This window comes from Rhamphochromis longiceps, linkage group LG3 (genome assembly GCF_057381845.1).
Source record: "Rhamphochromis longiceps isolate RC_006_pf linkage group LG3, R_longiceps_female_GT1.1, whole genome shotgun sequence".
NCBI classification, from domain to species: domain Eukaryota; kingdom Metazoa; phylum Chordata; class Actinopteri; order Cichliformes; family Cichlidae; genus Rhamphochromis; species Rhamphochromis longiceps.
The window spans coordinates 4,648,321-4,662,623 of record NC_140559.1 but is presented as its reverse complement, the minus strand read 5'-3'; the positions used below and the strand labels follow the sequence as shown (position 1 = coordinate 4,662,623).

General features: G+C 42.0%; 2 protein-coding genes across 2 annotated transcripts in view; one reads left to right on the top strand and one right to left on the bottom strand.

The window, feature by feature from the left end:
* LOC146672593 (uncharacterized) overlaps positions 1 to 14,303 on the top strand; it is a 348,538-nt gene that overhangs the window by 161,084 nt on the left and 173,151 nt on the right. The gene's annotated exons all lie outside the window — the stretch shown is intronic.
* The window catches only part of LOC146672596 (NACHT, LRR and PYD domains-containing protein 3-like), a 15,309-nt gene continuing 1,670 nt past the window's right edge, over positions 665 to 14,303 (bottom strand). The window contains exons 2-8 of the mRNA XM_085402592.1: positions 13,765 to 13,796; positions 13,370 to 13,671; positions 11,423 to 13,241; positions 10,336 to 10,509; positions 9,893 to 10,060; positions 2,487 to 2,533; positions 665 to 2,338 (exon numbers count right to left, since the gene is read on the bottom strand). Of these exons, the coding sequence (XP_085258718.1) occupies positions 1,794 to 2,338; positions 2,487 to 2,533; positions 9,893 to 10,060; positions 10,336 to 10,509; positions 11,423 to 13,241; positions 13,370 to 13,671; positions 13,765 to 13,796 (3,087 nt within the window). The 3' untranslated portion in view covers positions 665 to 1,793. The remainder of the gene's footprint in view (positions 2,339 to 2,486; positions 2,534 to 9,892; positions 10,061 to 10,335; positions 10,510 to 11,422; positions 13,242 to 13,369; positions 13,672 to 13,764; positions 13,797 to 14,303) is intronic.

The window sequence follows — 14,303 nt, the reverse complement described above, 5'->3', positions numbered from 1 at the left end:
AGCTGGACTCTGTCATCTAACTGAATGTGTTGGTGCTGATCACGGGGCTCTGAGGGGGGAGCAGCAGGAGGACTCTGGATGCTGACGTCAGTGTATCTGTGGAAGCTCCCACAGCGTGTCTGTCATTCAATATTGTGCTGTATATTGTATCTATGCAAAGATGAACAGACTGTGTGTTCACTGGTCTCTGTGCTGCAGCTCTGATGTCATCATCACTCCCTCCTCCACCCTCAGCAGTCCCAGCATGCTGCTGTGGTGCACCCCACCCTCACTCTACACCTGAGCCACAGACCACACCCTCCACCTCAATATACACCACAGTTTTCTCTGCTGTGGAAATGAGATCAGGAGGAAATCATCATTATTATTATTTAATAAACGCTCACATTAATGTGGGCTTATTTGTTTCATATTAGAAACATTAGTTGAGTGTCTTTAGTATAAAATGGTCAAAGTCCCTCTTTTTGCTCCTCCCCTCACCTGTGGATGGACGGTGCTGTTACCGTGGTGACAGCTTGGATGTGTTTCAGTCCTGCCTGGTTATCACTGCAGGAATCTTTCACATTTATTACAGGTAATAACTCTGATTTTTCTGTGTATTATGAACCAAATGTATCCTGATACACACAGAGATGGATGAGCAGAGGTTGTTTTTGCAGTTTATGTAGTTACTATGGACTTAATGCATACATATTATTAAAATTAGGGCTATAACAGTTGTATTGATGTATAGCAACTTGAAATGCTCCCACAAATGGCTCCACAGCATGTAAAAATATAACAAAAGCTCTGGCGGACTTGGTTCTGTGGTCAGTCTTAAAGGGTGAAGTTCAACTCTGTAATCTTCACTGTGTCACAGAGTTCAGTGAGTCCCGTTATTCACAGTATCAATCAGATCATCAGAGAACAGCTGATCAGCAATCAGTGGTGCCAACAGCGCCTCCTGTGGTGAGAGGATGCAATAATGCAATGTAGCATTTTTCCACTGAACACTTGCAGTCATGGAAACTGTCTGTTGGATCTGTGTGACGTTGCTTTCTTGGTTAGAGTTCCTCACAAATGTCCAGATGATTCTTCTAATGAGGCGTCGACCATGTTTGCAGCTCTTTGGAAGAAAACGTCGCCCTTTGCCATCCTTACTTTTCTTTGACTTCTTCAAATGCAGCTGAACTCCAGCTGGTATTTTCTTGGACTTTGCAGCTGTTTCTGGTCATCAGTTCATTCCTGCAAACCTCTGAAGCTGAACAACAATGATGCTGCATTGCTGGCTGATCCCAAAAGGTTGATTCTGTTCATCTGGACGTTTTCAGAAACGTTTGCTCACTGATCAGGTGACTTCTTCAGTCTCAGCTGACTGCAGCTTTACAAGCTTACAAACAGCACATTTGCACAATGACTGAAAGCAGCAGCACCTGATATATATGATACTAATATAATACATATACATATATAATCCATACTAATGATGAAGGAACTGAGCTCACAGTCCATTGTTCATTCAGTGAACTACTCAGTTTATTTTGGGCCTCAGAAATGCTCACTCTGTTTGTACATCACTGTCAGCAATAGACTCATTCTGCTGTGTGGACAGGAACACATGTGACATCACTTCCTGTTTGTTTGTGACTGAAGAAGTTTACAAGGAATCATTTAGAAGAGTTTCAAACATCAACTGATTGAATCCATGAATCTGAAAACGTGTTTGTGAGTGAAAGAGACAGACATGTACAGACTGAACTATCTGTTCAACAGTCAGAGTGTTTCTGTAACAGGAGACACTCTTTACACTCCACTCAGCACAGGGACACTGACCCACCAGTATACCAGCCATAAAACCCAAACCCAGGATAAAGAGTTTGAGTGAATGTGGTGTTGAAGGTGTGGAGGTGGATCAGAGTGTCAGAGGAGACTCTGTAGAAGGACAGAGTGCCAGCAGGACAGTCCACATACACTGCTGCTCTGTTAGAGACAGAGGAGGAGGAGGAGGAGGAGATGGAGGAGATGGATGTTTCTCTGTTATTGTGCCTGACAGAACGAGGACCATCATCATAGCAGTACATACTCCAGGACTGATCATTGCTTCCAAACACACAGTCTCTGCGTCCTTTCCTTCTGATGCTTCTGTAACTCACTGATATAAAAACGTTTCCTCTCCACTCGACCTCCCAGTAACAGCGACCAGTCAGACCATTTCTACACAGCAGCTGATAATCATCAAATCTGTCTGGATGATCAGGATATGACTGAACCTCCTCCACATGTGTCACCTTCCTGTTGTTGTCAGACAGTTGGAGCTTTGTGTTCACTGTGTTTGTGTCGATTGTGAGTTGACAGGAATCTGATGGAGAGAACAAACACAATCCAGCTGCAGTTATTGATCCATCATCTGTTCATTGATTGACACTTTGATGATGACTCCTGACATGATGAAGATGGTTGAATGTGTGCTGCTTTGTTTTCATGAATCCCATTAAAAACACACTTACACTTCCTCAGACCTGGTCTCAACCATCGGACTCCAGCAGGCTCCACCCTGAAAGGAGGAGGGGGGTCAGAGCAGCACAGTCAGCATGCACACATGGACATTACATGGCTCTCACACACACACTGTTTCACACTGAGCTCAAAGCTCGGCTCCACTGTTTTATTCAAAGAAATCTACATTTATTTATCAGCACATTTAAAAACAGCTTGAGCCAAAGTGCTGCACAGAGTAGAGAGAAAATAGGAAACATACACAGTAATGACTATAAAGACTGGTCAGGATTGAAAGCTACAGAGTACAAATGTGTTTCCAACCGGCTTTTAAAAATGTCCAGTGTTGGTGACGACCTGATGTGAAGGGCGACTGTTCCAGAGTTTGGCTGCAGCCATCGATAAAGCTCACCTCTGTTTTTACGTCTAGTTCTGGTCAGAAGCTGCTTATCTGCAGACCTGAGGGCTCCACTTGGATTCTTTTGTTAAAGAGAGATAAGATGGAGCCAATCCATTCACAGATTTAAAGACAACCAGATCTGGAAGTGGATTCTACCACGTACTGGTAACCAGTGGAAAAAGCTGGTGATGGGTCGTCTAGCACAGACCCACCGCTGGAACCAGACAATTGATGAGGGAGAGAACTGTGACAGCGCCGTTCCTTCACTTGACCTCAGTCGCTCTCGTCTGCTCCGTCGTAACACTGCTCTTTATTGAGCTTACATGAATATGCACAAGTTCATTATGACGTCTTACACAGGTATGAACAAAGAGTACCAGTCTGTGCATAGTGTGTGTGTGTGTGTGTGTGTGTGTGTGTGTGTGTGTGTGTGTGTGTGTGTGTTCCAGATGTGACCCTGTGACCCCAAAGCTGGTGCTAAGAGTCCAGCGGTCCCCCTAACAAAGGGCTCTTATACTTAACCAGACACAGAGTAGGTGTCCTCCTACACCAGGGGTCTCAAACTCGCGGCCCGAGGGCCAATTGCGGCCCGCAGGACGATAGTTTTTGGCCCCACCTTAATATGAAAATGTAATGTTAGTTTGATAATGTATGACACTTTACAGTGTTGTGGGCGGAGCTGAACTAACCCACCAATCAGGGTGGGATATGGATCTCAGGGGACACCAGCCGGGCTTGATGCAAGCAGGGAAACATTTCTCAATGAGTCAAAGTTCCAGCAGCGTTGCCCTGGAGTGTTTCTTTCTTTCCTGTGCCTGGCTGGCTTCCTCCTTTCTATTGGGCAAACGCCGACATTCGCCCCAGCGCGCTGCGTTCACAACACTTCAAAAAAAGTTGTTTTTTTAAGTTGCTGCCCAGCGGGACATTATACGTATATAGATTTATACACACGTCAGTGGGATTTAAAGTTATTTTTCCACAGAGAGAGATCTCATATTAACTCTCACAGTGATGCGTAGGCGGCGGGATAAAAGAAAAGTCATGAACTCAATGCAGCCCAATTTAGTCTGCAGTCACATAGCGACACCTGTTCATCGGCAACAACAGTCCCCGGTAACCCGGACTAATTATAGGGTCGCACCGTAATTTGTGGCTCCATGTTTTTATTTGCATCACTGCGTTTGCATTGCAGCAAACATGAACATTACATATATTTCAATATAATGTAAAAGCAGTCAAAACAACTAATATCAGAAACAGCTGATGTTATTTGTTATATGTCACGGTGTCATTTCCGCTTCTTTCTCCTGTAACAACAGCCCGGCGCCGTGAGCAGTCGCCTTTTTTGCGCTCGCTATCCCTGCACTTTCTACCATCTGCAAACGCCACGGTGTTCGTGTCGTCATGAAAGACATGAACATCGAGCGTAAAAACAAAGGAGACTGCTACCGGCTTTTTATCTGCCGATCGCCGTGCTACGGTTGCAAGAAAAAGAAGCAGAAATGACGTTCTCTACGCGTTGAGACTCACAGTAATTCCAATGCATGGCCAGACCACCGCTCAGCAGATATTTACAAGCTGTGTGATGCCATTGAGAATGTTGGTTTGCCATGGAAGAGGTTTGTTGGAATAACAACAGATGGAGCGCCATCAATGACAGGGAGGAAACATGGACTGGTGGCACAAAACAAACTGGAAGAGGAAGGCGTGGAGGAGGCCATTGCTCTGCACTGCATCATCCATCAGCAGGTCCTTTGCAGCAAATGCCTGAAGTTTGACAATGTGATGTCTATTGTTGTGAAATGCATCAACCAAATCAGATCCAGGGGCTTAAAGCACCGAAGGTTCTGTGCTTTTTTAGAGGAAATGGAGTCAGAATATGGGGATGTGCTCGACTTCACTGAGGTACGTTGGCTCAGCAGGGGAAATGTATTAAAGAGACTTTTTGAGTTGAGAGCAGAAGTGAAGCCTTCATGGAGAAGGATGGAGTTAGTGTTCCTGTGCTAACTGATCCCAAATGGCTCATGGACTCAGCTTTTCTTGTTGATATGACACATGAGCTTAATGTACTGAACAAGACGTTACAAGGCCAGGGGCAACTTGTCACTGCTGCCTATGACAACGTGAGAGCATTCTCCACAAAACTGGCGCTCTGGAAAGCTCAGCTCTCTCAGACAAACCTTTGCCATTTCCCAGCATGCAAGGCACTCGTGGATGCAGGCACACCATTCAGTGCTGACGAGTATGTTGATGTCATTTTGAGGCTACAGGAGGAATTTGATCACAGATTTGCTGACTTCAAGACACACAGAGCCACCTTTCACATTTTTGCGGACCCCGTCTCCTTTGATGTGCAAGATGCCCCTTCTGTGCTTCAAATGGAGCTCATTGAGCTGCAGTGCAACTCTGAACTCAAAGCAAAGTTCAGGGAGGTGAGTGGAAAAGCAGACAAGCTTGGACAATTTTTGAGAGACTTGAGCCCTAGTTTCCCTCGGCTTTCCCGAATGTTCAAGCGGACCATGTGCCTTTTTGGTAGCACATACTTGTGCCAAAAGCTCTTCTCCACTTTGAACTTCAATAAGTCCAAGTACAGGTCCAGACTTACGGATGATCATCATCAAGACATACTGAGGGTTGCAACTGCTTCCTCCCTCAGGCCAAATCTGGCTCGGCTATGCGAGAGGAAACGCTGCCAGGTCTCTAGCAGCAAGGAGTAGGCAAGAGAAGCCATGTTCAGAAGAACAGTTCATTTTCTACAGTGTTCCATTCATGTTCAGAAGAAGGTTATAGAACTGTTAATACAGACATTTCAATCTAAACACAGCAGATATAGAAGACTGAAAGATACACACAAGTTCACTGACTAAAAATATCTTATTATTGTTTTATTTATGTATTACAGATTGATTTTTTTTCTTATTAATTCTTAATTTGTTTATTTATTTTTCATATTTTGTGTTAAAAATAAAAATAAAGAGATTTGAGAAGATTGGAATTTTTTAACCATGCCTTTCTTGTGGAAAACCTAATGCGGCCATGCCTCACCCAGACTCTGCCTGCAGCGGCCCCCAGCTAAATTGAGTTTGAGACCCCTGTCCTACACCATAAATCAGTAAGAGAGGGTACGACCTCTCTCATGGCCCCAAGTGGTGTGTGCATGCCAGAGCACTCTGGAAGGCACACAGAGTCTTTACAGACTACTAAGGATCAAACCTCTATCATCATGCAATCGATTATACAACTCTAAGCATATATGAGTAAATATTTCTAAGCATAAATGACAATCAACAATATAAACCTTACAGCTGGTTTTAATAACAGAATTCATTTGTTTCTCAACCGAGAAAGAGCTATCGAGAAACACTCCTAAATCTTTAGTTCTGAACTTTTCCAGTGGGCCAAGGTCAACATTATCTGCTAATGCTAAATAGGCTGCCGTTATTAACTAATGCTAATTTGATGCGAATTAGCATTATGCACTAATGCTAACACTTTTTAACAATGTGAGTAGCTAATGCTAACACTATTTCCCTTAATTTTATAACAATGTGAACGGCTAATGCTAACACTCTTTTTCCTAGCATTGCAACATCTGAGCTGCTAATGCTAAGTAGGCCGCCATTAGCACCTACGTCTAATTTAAGGCAAATACGCATTAGAACCTAATGCTCATATCGTTTTCCTTTGCTTTATAGCAATGTGAGCAGCTACTGCTAAATAGCATTAGCTAATAACAGCAGTCTAATTTAATGCAAGTTAGCATCATTTGCATTATAACGATGTGAGGAGTTAATGCTAAGTATGCTGCCATTAGTGGCTAATTCTAATTAGGGGTGAATAATTATTACAAGCTAATGCTAATATTGTTTTCTCTTCCCTTTTAACAATGTGAGCAGCTAGTGCTAGGTAGGCTGAAGCTAGCAGCTAATGCTAAAGCTAAAGATAATTTGATGTGAATTAGCATTACATTAGTGAGGAGTTAATGCTAAGTAGACTGCCATTAGCAGGTAATGCAAATTTTAGGTGAATAGGAATTGGCAGCTAATGCTAATACCATATTTTCTTGCTTTAATCCTTTAAAACTGGTCAGAGTGGGCAAACTCCGTTTTGCGCAACTATTTTTAAATCCCGGTAGCACTGTAACCACGTGAGCTAGCGCAATAATTTTTTTTGCATATGAAACCTGAGGAGTTGTACTTACATCTTATGCCATCAGCTTGTCCTAGGTTACAGTTTCCTTCCACATATGCTTAAGACTCATATTGCACTGCTGGAAATAGTTTATTTTGATGCATATGCTGTTATTTTGCAAATTTGCAGTATAATATTTATTTTCGTTTTTCCTGCAGTATATATAAATTGGTGTATTTCAAAAATAAAACTATGAAGGCACTCAAAATAAATTTCCTGTGGTGGAAAACTATTTTGTGCAACTTTTTTTTTGTATTTACAGTTTTGAGGGAAAAGCCTCTTAAATTTCTCTAACTAGAAATATATGTTAAAAAAACAAAAACGATTTTCAATTTTTTTGTAGTTTATTGCACTTTTTTGCAATTTATGTAATTACTATGCACTTAATACATACATATTATTAAAATTTAGGCTGTAATGGTTGTATTGATGTATAGCAACTTGAAATGCTCCCAAAAATGGCTCCACAGCAGGTAAAAATATAATATAAGCTCTGGCGGACTTGGTTCTATGGTAGGTCTTAAAGGGTTAAATCAATATCAGTAGCTAATCCGATTGTTCAGTCTGACGTCAGGTGAAGCCATTTTTATGCATTTAAGAGCTGTGTTGAATTCAACATTACAAACTGAACATTAGAACTATCCGCTTCTCCTGGATTTTCCTGATTTAACATTTCAATATGATTCATTTTTGTTCTCTCACACCTGCCGTCATCACTTCAATTATTCCCACTGTGGATTTGATCATATTGTTTGCCCAGCATCTCTACATTTTCCCATCCATACTACCTGGAGCTCATTAATACTATTAATACTGGAAACTGCTGTTGAAGCCTGATGGTGACACTTTCTGGTGAAGAAGTGAATTGCAGTAACAGGACTGGCTGGCTTATGATACACTGGACATTTCCAGCGCTTTGTTTTCTCTGCTCACAGACAACACAGATACACGCATGTATATACAGCCCACGTCCAGCTCTGCATGCACTCCTTCTGCTCCATTTCTATAGAGAATAAACAACGTAACACAATCATTCTCCATTGTTTTCAACTCAACCAGCTGCATTTAATGAAGGAGTTTGAATTTACTTTACAACAGCTGCTGTTGTTTCCTGTCTGCATTCATGTTCTTAACCCTTTAAGACCTACCATAGAACCAAGTCCACTAGAGCTTATATTATATTTTTACCTGCTGTGGAGCCATTTTTGGGAGCATTTCAAGTTGCTATACATCAATACAACCATTATAGCCGAGATTTTAATAATATCTATTCATTAAGTGCATAGTAATTACATAAATTGCAAAAAAGTGCAATAAACTACAAAAAAATTGAAAATCGTTTTTGCTTTTTTAACATATATTTGTAGTTAGAGAAATTTAAGAGGCTTATCCCTCAAAACTGTAAATACAAAAAAGTTGCACAACCACAGGAAATTTATTTTGAGTGTCTTCATAGTTTTATTTTTGAAATACACCAATTTTTATACACTGCAGGAAAAACGAAAATAAATATTATACTGCAAATTTGCAAAAAAGCAGCATATGCATCAAAATAAACTATTTCCAGCAGTGCAATATGAGTCCTAAGCATCCCAGAAACGACACAGAAAGTCATAAAGTCAAAGATAACTTTTAAAAAGACGAGTATAGGCCCTAAGGCCCTGATAGTAAAAAAGACTACATTTCCGCGAAAATGACGTCACTTCCGGTTTCGGGCAGGTAATGGCGGACATGCAAAAGTTCGCGCTGACGTCTATTCCAACGTAGGAAGTGTTACGAACAGCTGATCGGCATGTTTCTGGAATATTATGTTTTTGTTCCTGCAAGCGCTTTTTATGCAGTTTTTGCAAAGCTTTATGTGGAAGGAAACTGTAACCTAGGACAAGCTGATGGCATAAGATGTAAGTACAACTCCTCCGGTTTCATATGCAAAAAAAATTTTTGCGCTAGCTTACGTGGTTGCAGTGCTACTGGGATTTAAAAATAGTTACGCAAAACAGAGCGTGCCCGCTCCGATCAGCTGTAAAGGGTTAACTGTACTCCACACATTCTGAACTGGTGTAGTTCTTCCTAAAGTACTGCAGTATTCCTGCCAGTACATCCTCTTAGTTTTCCTAACTGTTTCCTCTGATGCTCGTTGCTATTCTTTCCTCAATGCAAATTCATGCTAAGCTCCTTCATATCCATCCCTGTTTCTAAACCTGTAATAATTGCTTTAATGTGTCTTTGGCCTAATTATGAGTCTGTCCACATGTTTGTAGTTCCCCACTTGCTTTGGTTTCTTAGCTCTGATTCTCTGAAATTTATCCTTGAAATCATTTACTGGCATCTCTCCCTCTCACTCCCACTATCCCCAGAACACCAGAGTATTCATCTCCTGGTTTATCCTATGGCCTCTTTACATTTTCTCCAATCATCCCTGTTTCTAGAGTCTCGCCCCATCTGCAGGCAGTCCAAGAGAAACTGCCTCTGCCATTTTCTTCTTCTTAATCTTTGATTTTTCTCTTCACTTTCTCCATTGGGTCTTCTTAGACGCACTTTCCAGAAAGCAGCAACATTTTTTGTGCCCCATTTTTCAAATTGTGCATCTTACTTCAGCTTAATGTGTTTACTGTTTTGTTTTTACACAGGTCATGTAAAAGAAATCCTACCAGAGGCTCGACAAAGCTGAACTGAAAGACAGCACAGGCAATAAATCAGAGCAGCACAGAACTTAAGCACACATATATAAGGTGATTTAACAAATCATGTCTGTTGTAAATGAGTAAGCCATTTATCGACCTGACTCAGGTTTTAAATCATCATCAGAAAAGACTGAATCCTGACCTGAGAATTGTACACTTTGGACTCTCCACTGCAGAAAATAGAAGCTTCAGTCCTGAATCCTGCAGGTTGTTGTTACCCAGATCCAGCTCTGTCAGACGGGAGGACTGGGAGCTCAGGACTGAGGACAGAGCTTCACAGCTTCTGTCTGACAGGTTACAGCCACTCAGTCTGAAGAAAGGATGACAAGAAGACATGAAACACTTGTGTTAAAGTATATTCATGGTGCCATGAGGAGCTACTACATTTACAATATTTCAACACTGTTTCAGGACATGCTGGAATCCTTATTGCCTCATGTTACAAAAGACAAATGTGGCAGTTTACTGTGACTTGCATGGATTCATTAAAAAAACAAAACATACACACAATGTTAATTTTTTCCAAATTAAATTGATTAAATGATGTTAATTGATGAAAAAAAAATCGATATCGCTTGATCTGACCTCAGCGTTTCCAGTTTGCAGTATTGACTCTTCATCCCAGCAGACAGAAGCTTCACTCCTGAATCCTGCAGGTTGTTGTTACCCAGGTCCAGCTCTGTCAGATGGGAGGACTGGGAGCTCAGGACTGAGGACAGAGCTTCACAGCTTCTGTCTGACAGGTTACAGCCACTCAGTCTGAAATCAAGCGGGAAGGGAGACAAGATCAACCAAACAAATCAGAGCTTTATTGCTTTTTTATTGTTTTTAAGCAGAAATCAGTGAGGTGCTGGTAGATTCTGTTCTTTTGGTTTATTACCCAACAACACACACATACACTAATATTTGTGACTTTTGTAATAGTAGCATTTACAATGCAAAGCAACAGCGATCACAGATTGAAGGGGCCTGAATAAAACTACAATGCAGTGATTTTTAAGATGACCTGTTCTTCCAATTTCCAACAACAGATTTCTCCAACCTTACAGTTAAAAATAATTCTTTATCTCATACTGAATCTTGGTGCACCTCCCCCCAGTTTATTAAAATGAAGAGGTACTGAAGTTGCTGTAAGTGATGTGTGATGCCACTGATTTCCTTCCTGATCCAATACAAAGTAAAATTCAGGCTGGTATCTGCGATACTGATGAAAACTATTCCTTCAGAATCAATACAAGACATCATAAGAAAATATGATGTTTTGTATAACATAAAAAGCCTGAATTTTAAAATATTCAGTTAATAATCAAAAACAGATGTGACTGAAAATAATAAAACTGAGAAACATTTTATGGCCATTCGATCCTTTTACAACCACTGCAAGAGCTTGGTTGGCATAGCCGGCAATACGTTGGATAGTAATAAGTCCGGTGGGTGATGGGCTCCACCAGGGCTGCCCTTTGTCACCGATTCTGTTCATAAATTTTATGTTTAAAGGCTGTATCAAAAGTTCATTCAAGTTACAATATTGTGGTCAAAAGTTCTCCTTTTTTCTTTTATACTATACAACTACGCTGGCTCATGGTTTTAGGACATGGATCTGTCATGGAAGAAATCTATGACCACTTTTAATCAACATTTTAAAAATAAACATGATCACAGATTTACTCACAGAGCCTTGTTGGAGGCTTTGACCACTGGCAGCAGCCTCAGAAGAGCCTCCTCTGAAGCAGAGTATTTCTTGAGGTCAAACACATCCAGATCTTCTTCTGATGACAGTAAGATGAAGACCAGAGCTGACCACTGAGCAGGAGACAGTTTACCTGTGGAGAGACTTCCTGATCTCAGGGACTGTTGGATCTCCTCCACTAGAGAACGATCATTCAGTTCATTCAGACAGTGGATCAGATTGATGCTTTTCTCTGCAGACAGATTCTCACTGAGCTTCTCCTTGATGTACTGGACTGTTTCCTGATTGGTCTGTGAGCTACTTCCTGTCTGTGTCAGCAGACATCGTAGGAGAGTCTGATTGGTCTGCAGTGAAAGACCCAGGAGGAAGCGGAGGAACAAGTCCAGGTGTCCATTTGGACTCTGTAAGGCCTTGTTCACAGCACTCTGATAAAGATGTATTTTCTCTGGAAATGGTTTAAACCACAGCATAAACTGGAAAGGCCACCAAGAGCCTCTTGTTTGTTGTTGTTCCATCAGATTGAGTCCAGAGTTGATGAAGGTCAGATGGACATGAAGAGCAGCCAGAAACTCCTGAACACTCAGATGGATGAAGCAGAACACCTTGTCCTGGTACAGTCCTCTCTCCTCTTTAAAGATCTGTGTGAACACTCCTGAGTACACTGAGGCTGCTCTGATATCGATGCCACACTCTGTCAGGTCTGATTCATAGAAGATCAGGTTTCCTTTCTGCAGCTGATCAAAAGCCAGTTTTCCCAGAGACTCCATCATCGTCCTGCTCTCTGGACTCCAGTGTGGATCTGTCTCAGCTCCTCCATCATACTTGACCTTCTTCACTTTGGCCTGAACCACCAGGAAGTGGATGTACATCTCAGTCAGGGTCTTGGGCAGCTGTCCTCCCTCTCTGGTTTCCAGCACATCCTCCAGAACTGTAGCAGTGATCCAGCAGAAGACTGGGATGTGACACATGATGTGGAGGCTTCGTGATGTCTTGATGTGGGAGATGATGCTGCTGGCCTGCTCCTCATCTCTGAACCTCTTCCTGAAGTACTCCTCCTTCTGTGGGTCAGTGAACCCTCTGACCTCTGTCACCATGCCAACACAGTCAGGAGGGATCTGATTGGCTGCTGCAGGTCGTGTGGTTATCCAGAGGCGAGCAGAGGGAAGCAGTTTCCCCCTGATGAGGTTTATCAGCAGCACATCCACTGAGGTGGACTTTCTAGGGTCAGTTAGGATTGTAGTTTTGTGGAAGTCCAGAGGAAGTCGACACTCATCCAGACCATCAAAGATGAACACAACCTGGAAGTCTTCAAAGCTGCAGATTCCTGCTTCTTTGGTTTCAGTAAAGAAGTGATGAACAAGTTCCACCAAGCTGAACTTTTCCTCTTTCAGCACATTCAGCTCTCTGAAAGTGAATGGAAATATGAACTGGATGTCCTGGTTGGCTTTGTCTTCAGCCCAGTCCAGGCTGTATTTCTGTGTTAAGACTGTTTTCCCAATGCCAGCCACTCCCTTTGTCAGCACTGTTCTGATTGGTTCATCTCTTCCAGGTGAGGCTTTAAAGATGTCTTCTTGTCTGATGGTTGTTTCTGATCTGTCTGGTTTCCTGGATGCTGTTTCAATCTGTCTGACCTCATGTTCATCATTGACCTCTGCAGTCCCTCCCTCTGTGATGTAGAGCTCTGTGTAGATCTGATTCAGGAGGGTTGGGTTTCCTGCTTTAGCGATGCCCTCAAACACACACTGGAACTTCTTCTTCAGGGTGGATTTAAGGTTACGATGACAAACTGCAGCTTGAAGTTCTGAATGAGAAGAAAAATAAACACTCAATTCCAAAAAGAACTAATCTTTAAAACATGTTGCTCCATCTTCCATCTCTGGAAAATGTTCATTTATCCAGCAGCTTAAATCTTTAGATAAATCCTCTTACGTCTCTGCAGACGGTCAGCCAGCTCCTCCTGCTTCATTCTCCTCAGGAAGTCCACTGTGATCTTCACAAATGCCTCTCTGCTGCTGCTCCTCTGACTCTCTAAGCATTCTGGGTAATCTGGACTCAGAACCTTCTGGATCTTCTTCAGCTCGTTCTTCACAAAAGTGATGATGTTGTCCTCCAGCAGCTGGAACAGAATATTTATGAATGAGCCAATCAGACTGAAATCATGGAGCCAAACATCAGATCCATGTTGGACACACTGACGATCCACTGGTCTACAAAGAGCAGCATGGAGACGACTGTGAACAGAACAGATGTAACAGTAGTTGTTGTACATGTACAGACCATAAATATGGAGTCCAGCTGTGTTTGATGCTGCTGGGCAGACTGACCACTGGGAACCTCTGAGCTCTGCTGCTCCACTCTGTGGAGGAACCATGAAGGATTAGATCAACACAGGATAAAGATCCAGGAGTTTCTGCTCAAATAACTTCATCTGAATCAAGTCTGTCAAGTTTTAAACTCTCAGATTGTGAACATATCAGTAATTTTCAGTCTGTTTTCATGGACGTCCTTTCAGTGGTGATGTCAGGGATGATTTTGAAGAAGCTCATCAAACTGAACCATCAGCAGATCACTGCTCCAAAACCAGAACATGATCCGAGTCTCCCTCCACCACCAGAACACCAGCTTTACTAACGTGGTAGATCAGTGTAGTACAGATCAATAACTGATGAGTCATTTGATCAAAATCACTGAGTGCTTCACGTCTGACCCTCTGATGCTTCTGTAGACATTTTGCATATTTAATGAATGTCTGACAGTTTTACATTCATTCTATGAACACAGTGGAAATGTTGTGTTATAGTCTCCATGTTGTTTCCAGCATCATAAATTCTTAAGTTCAGAAAATTAGATTCTTTCTTCACAG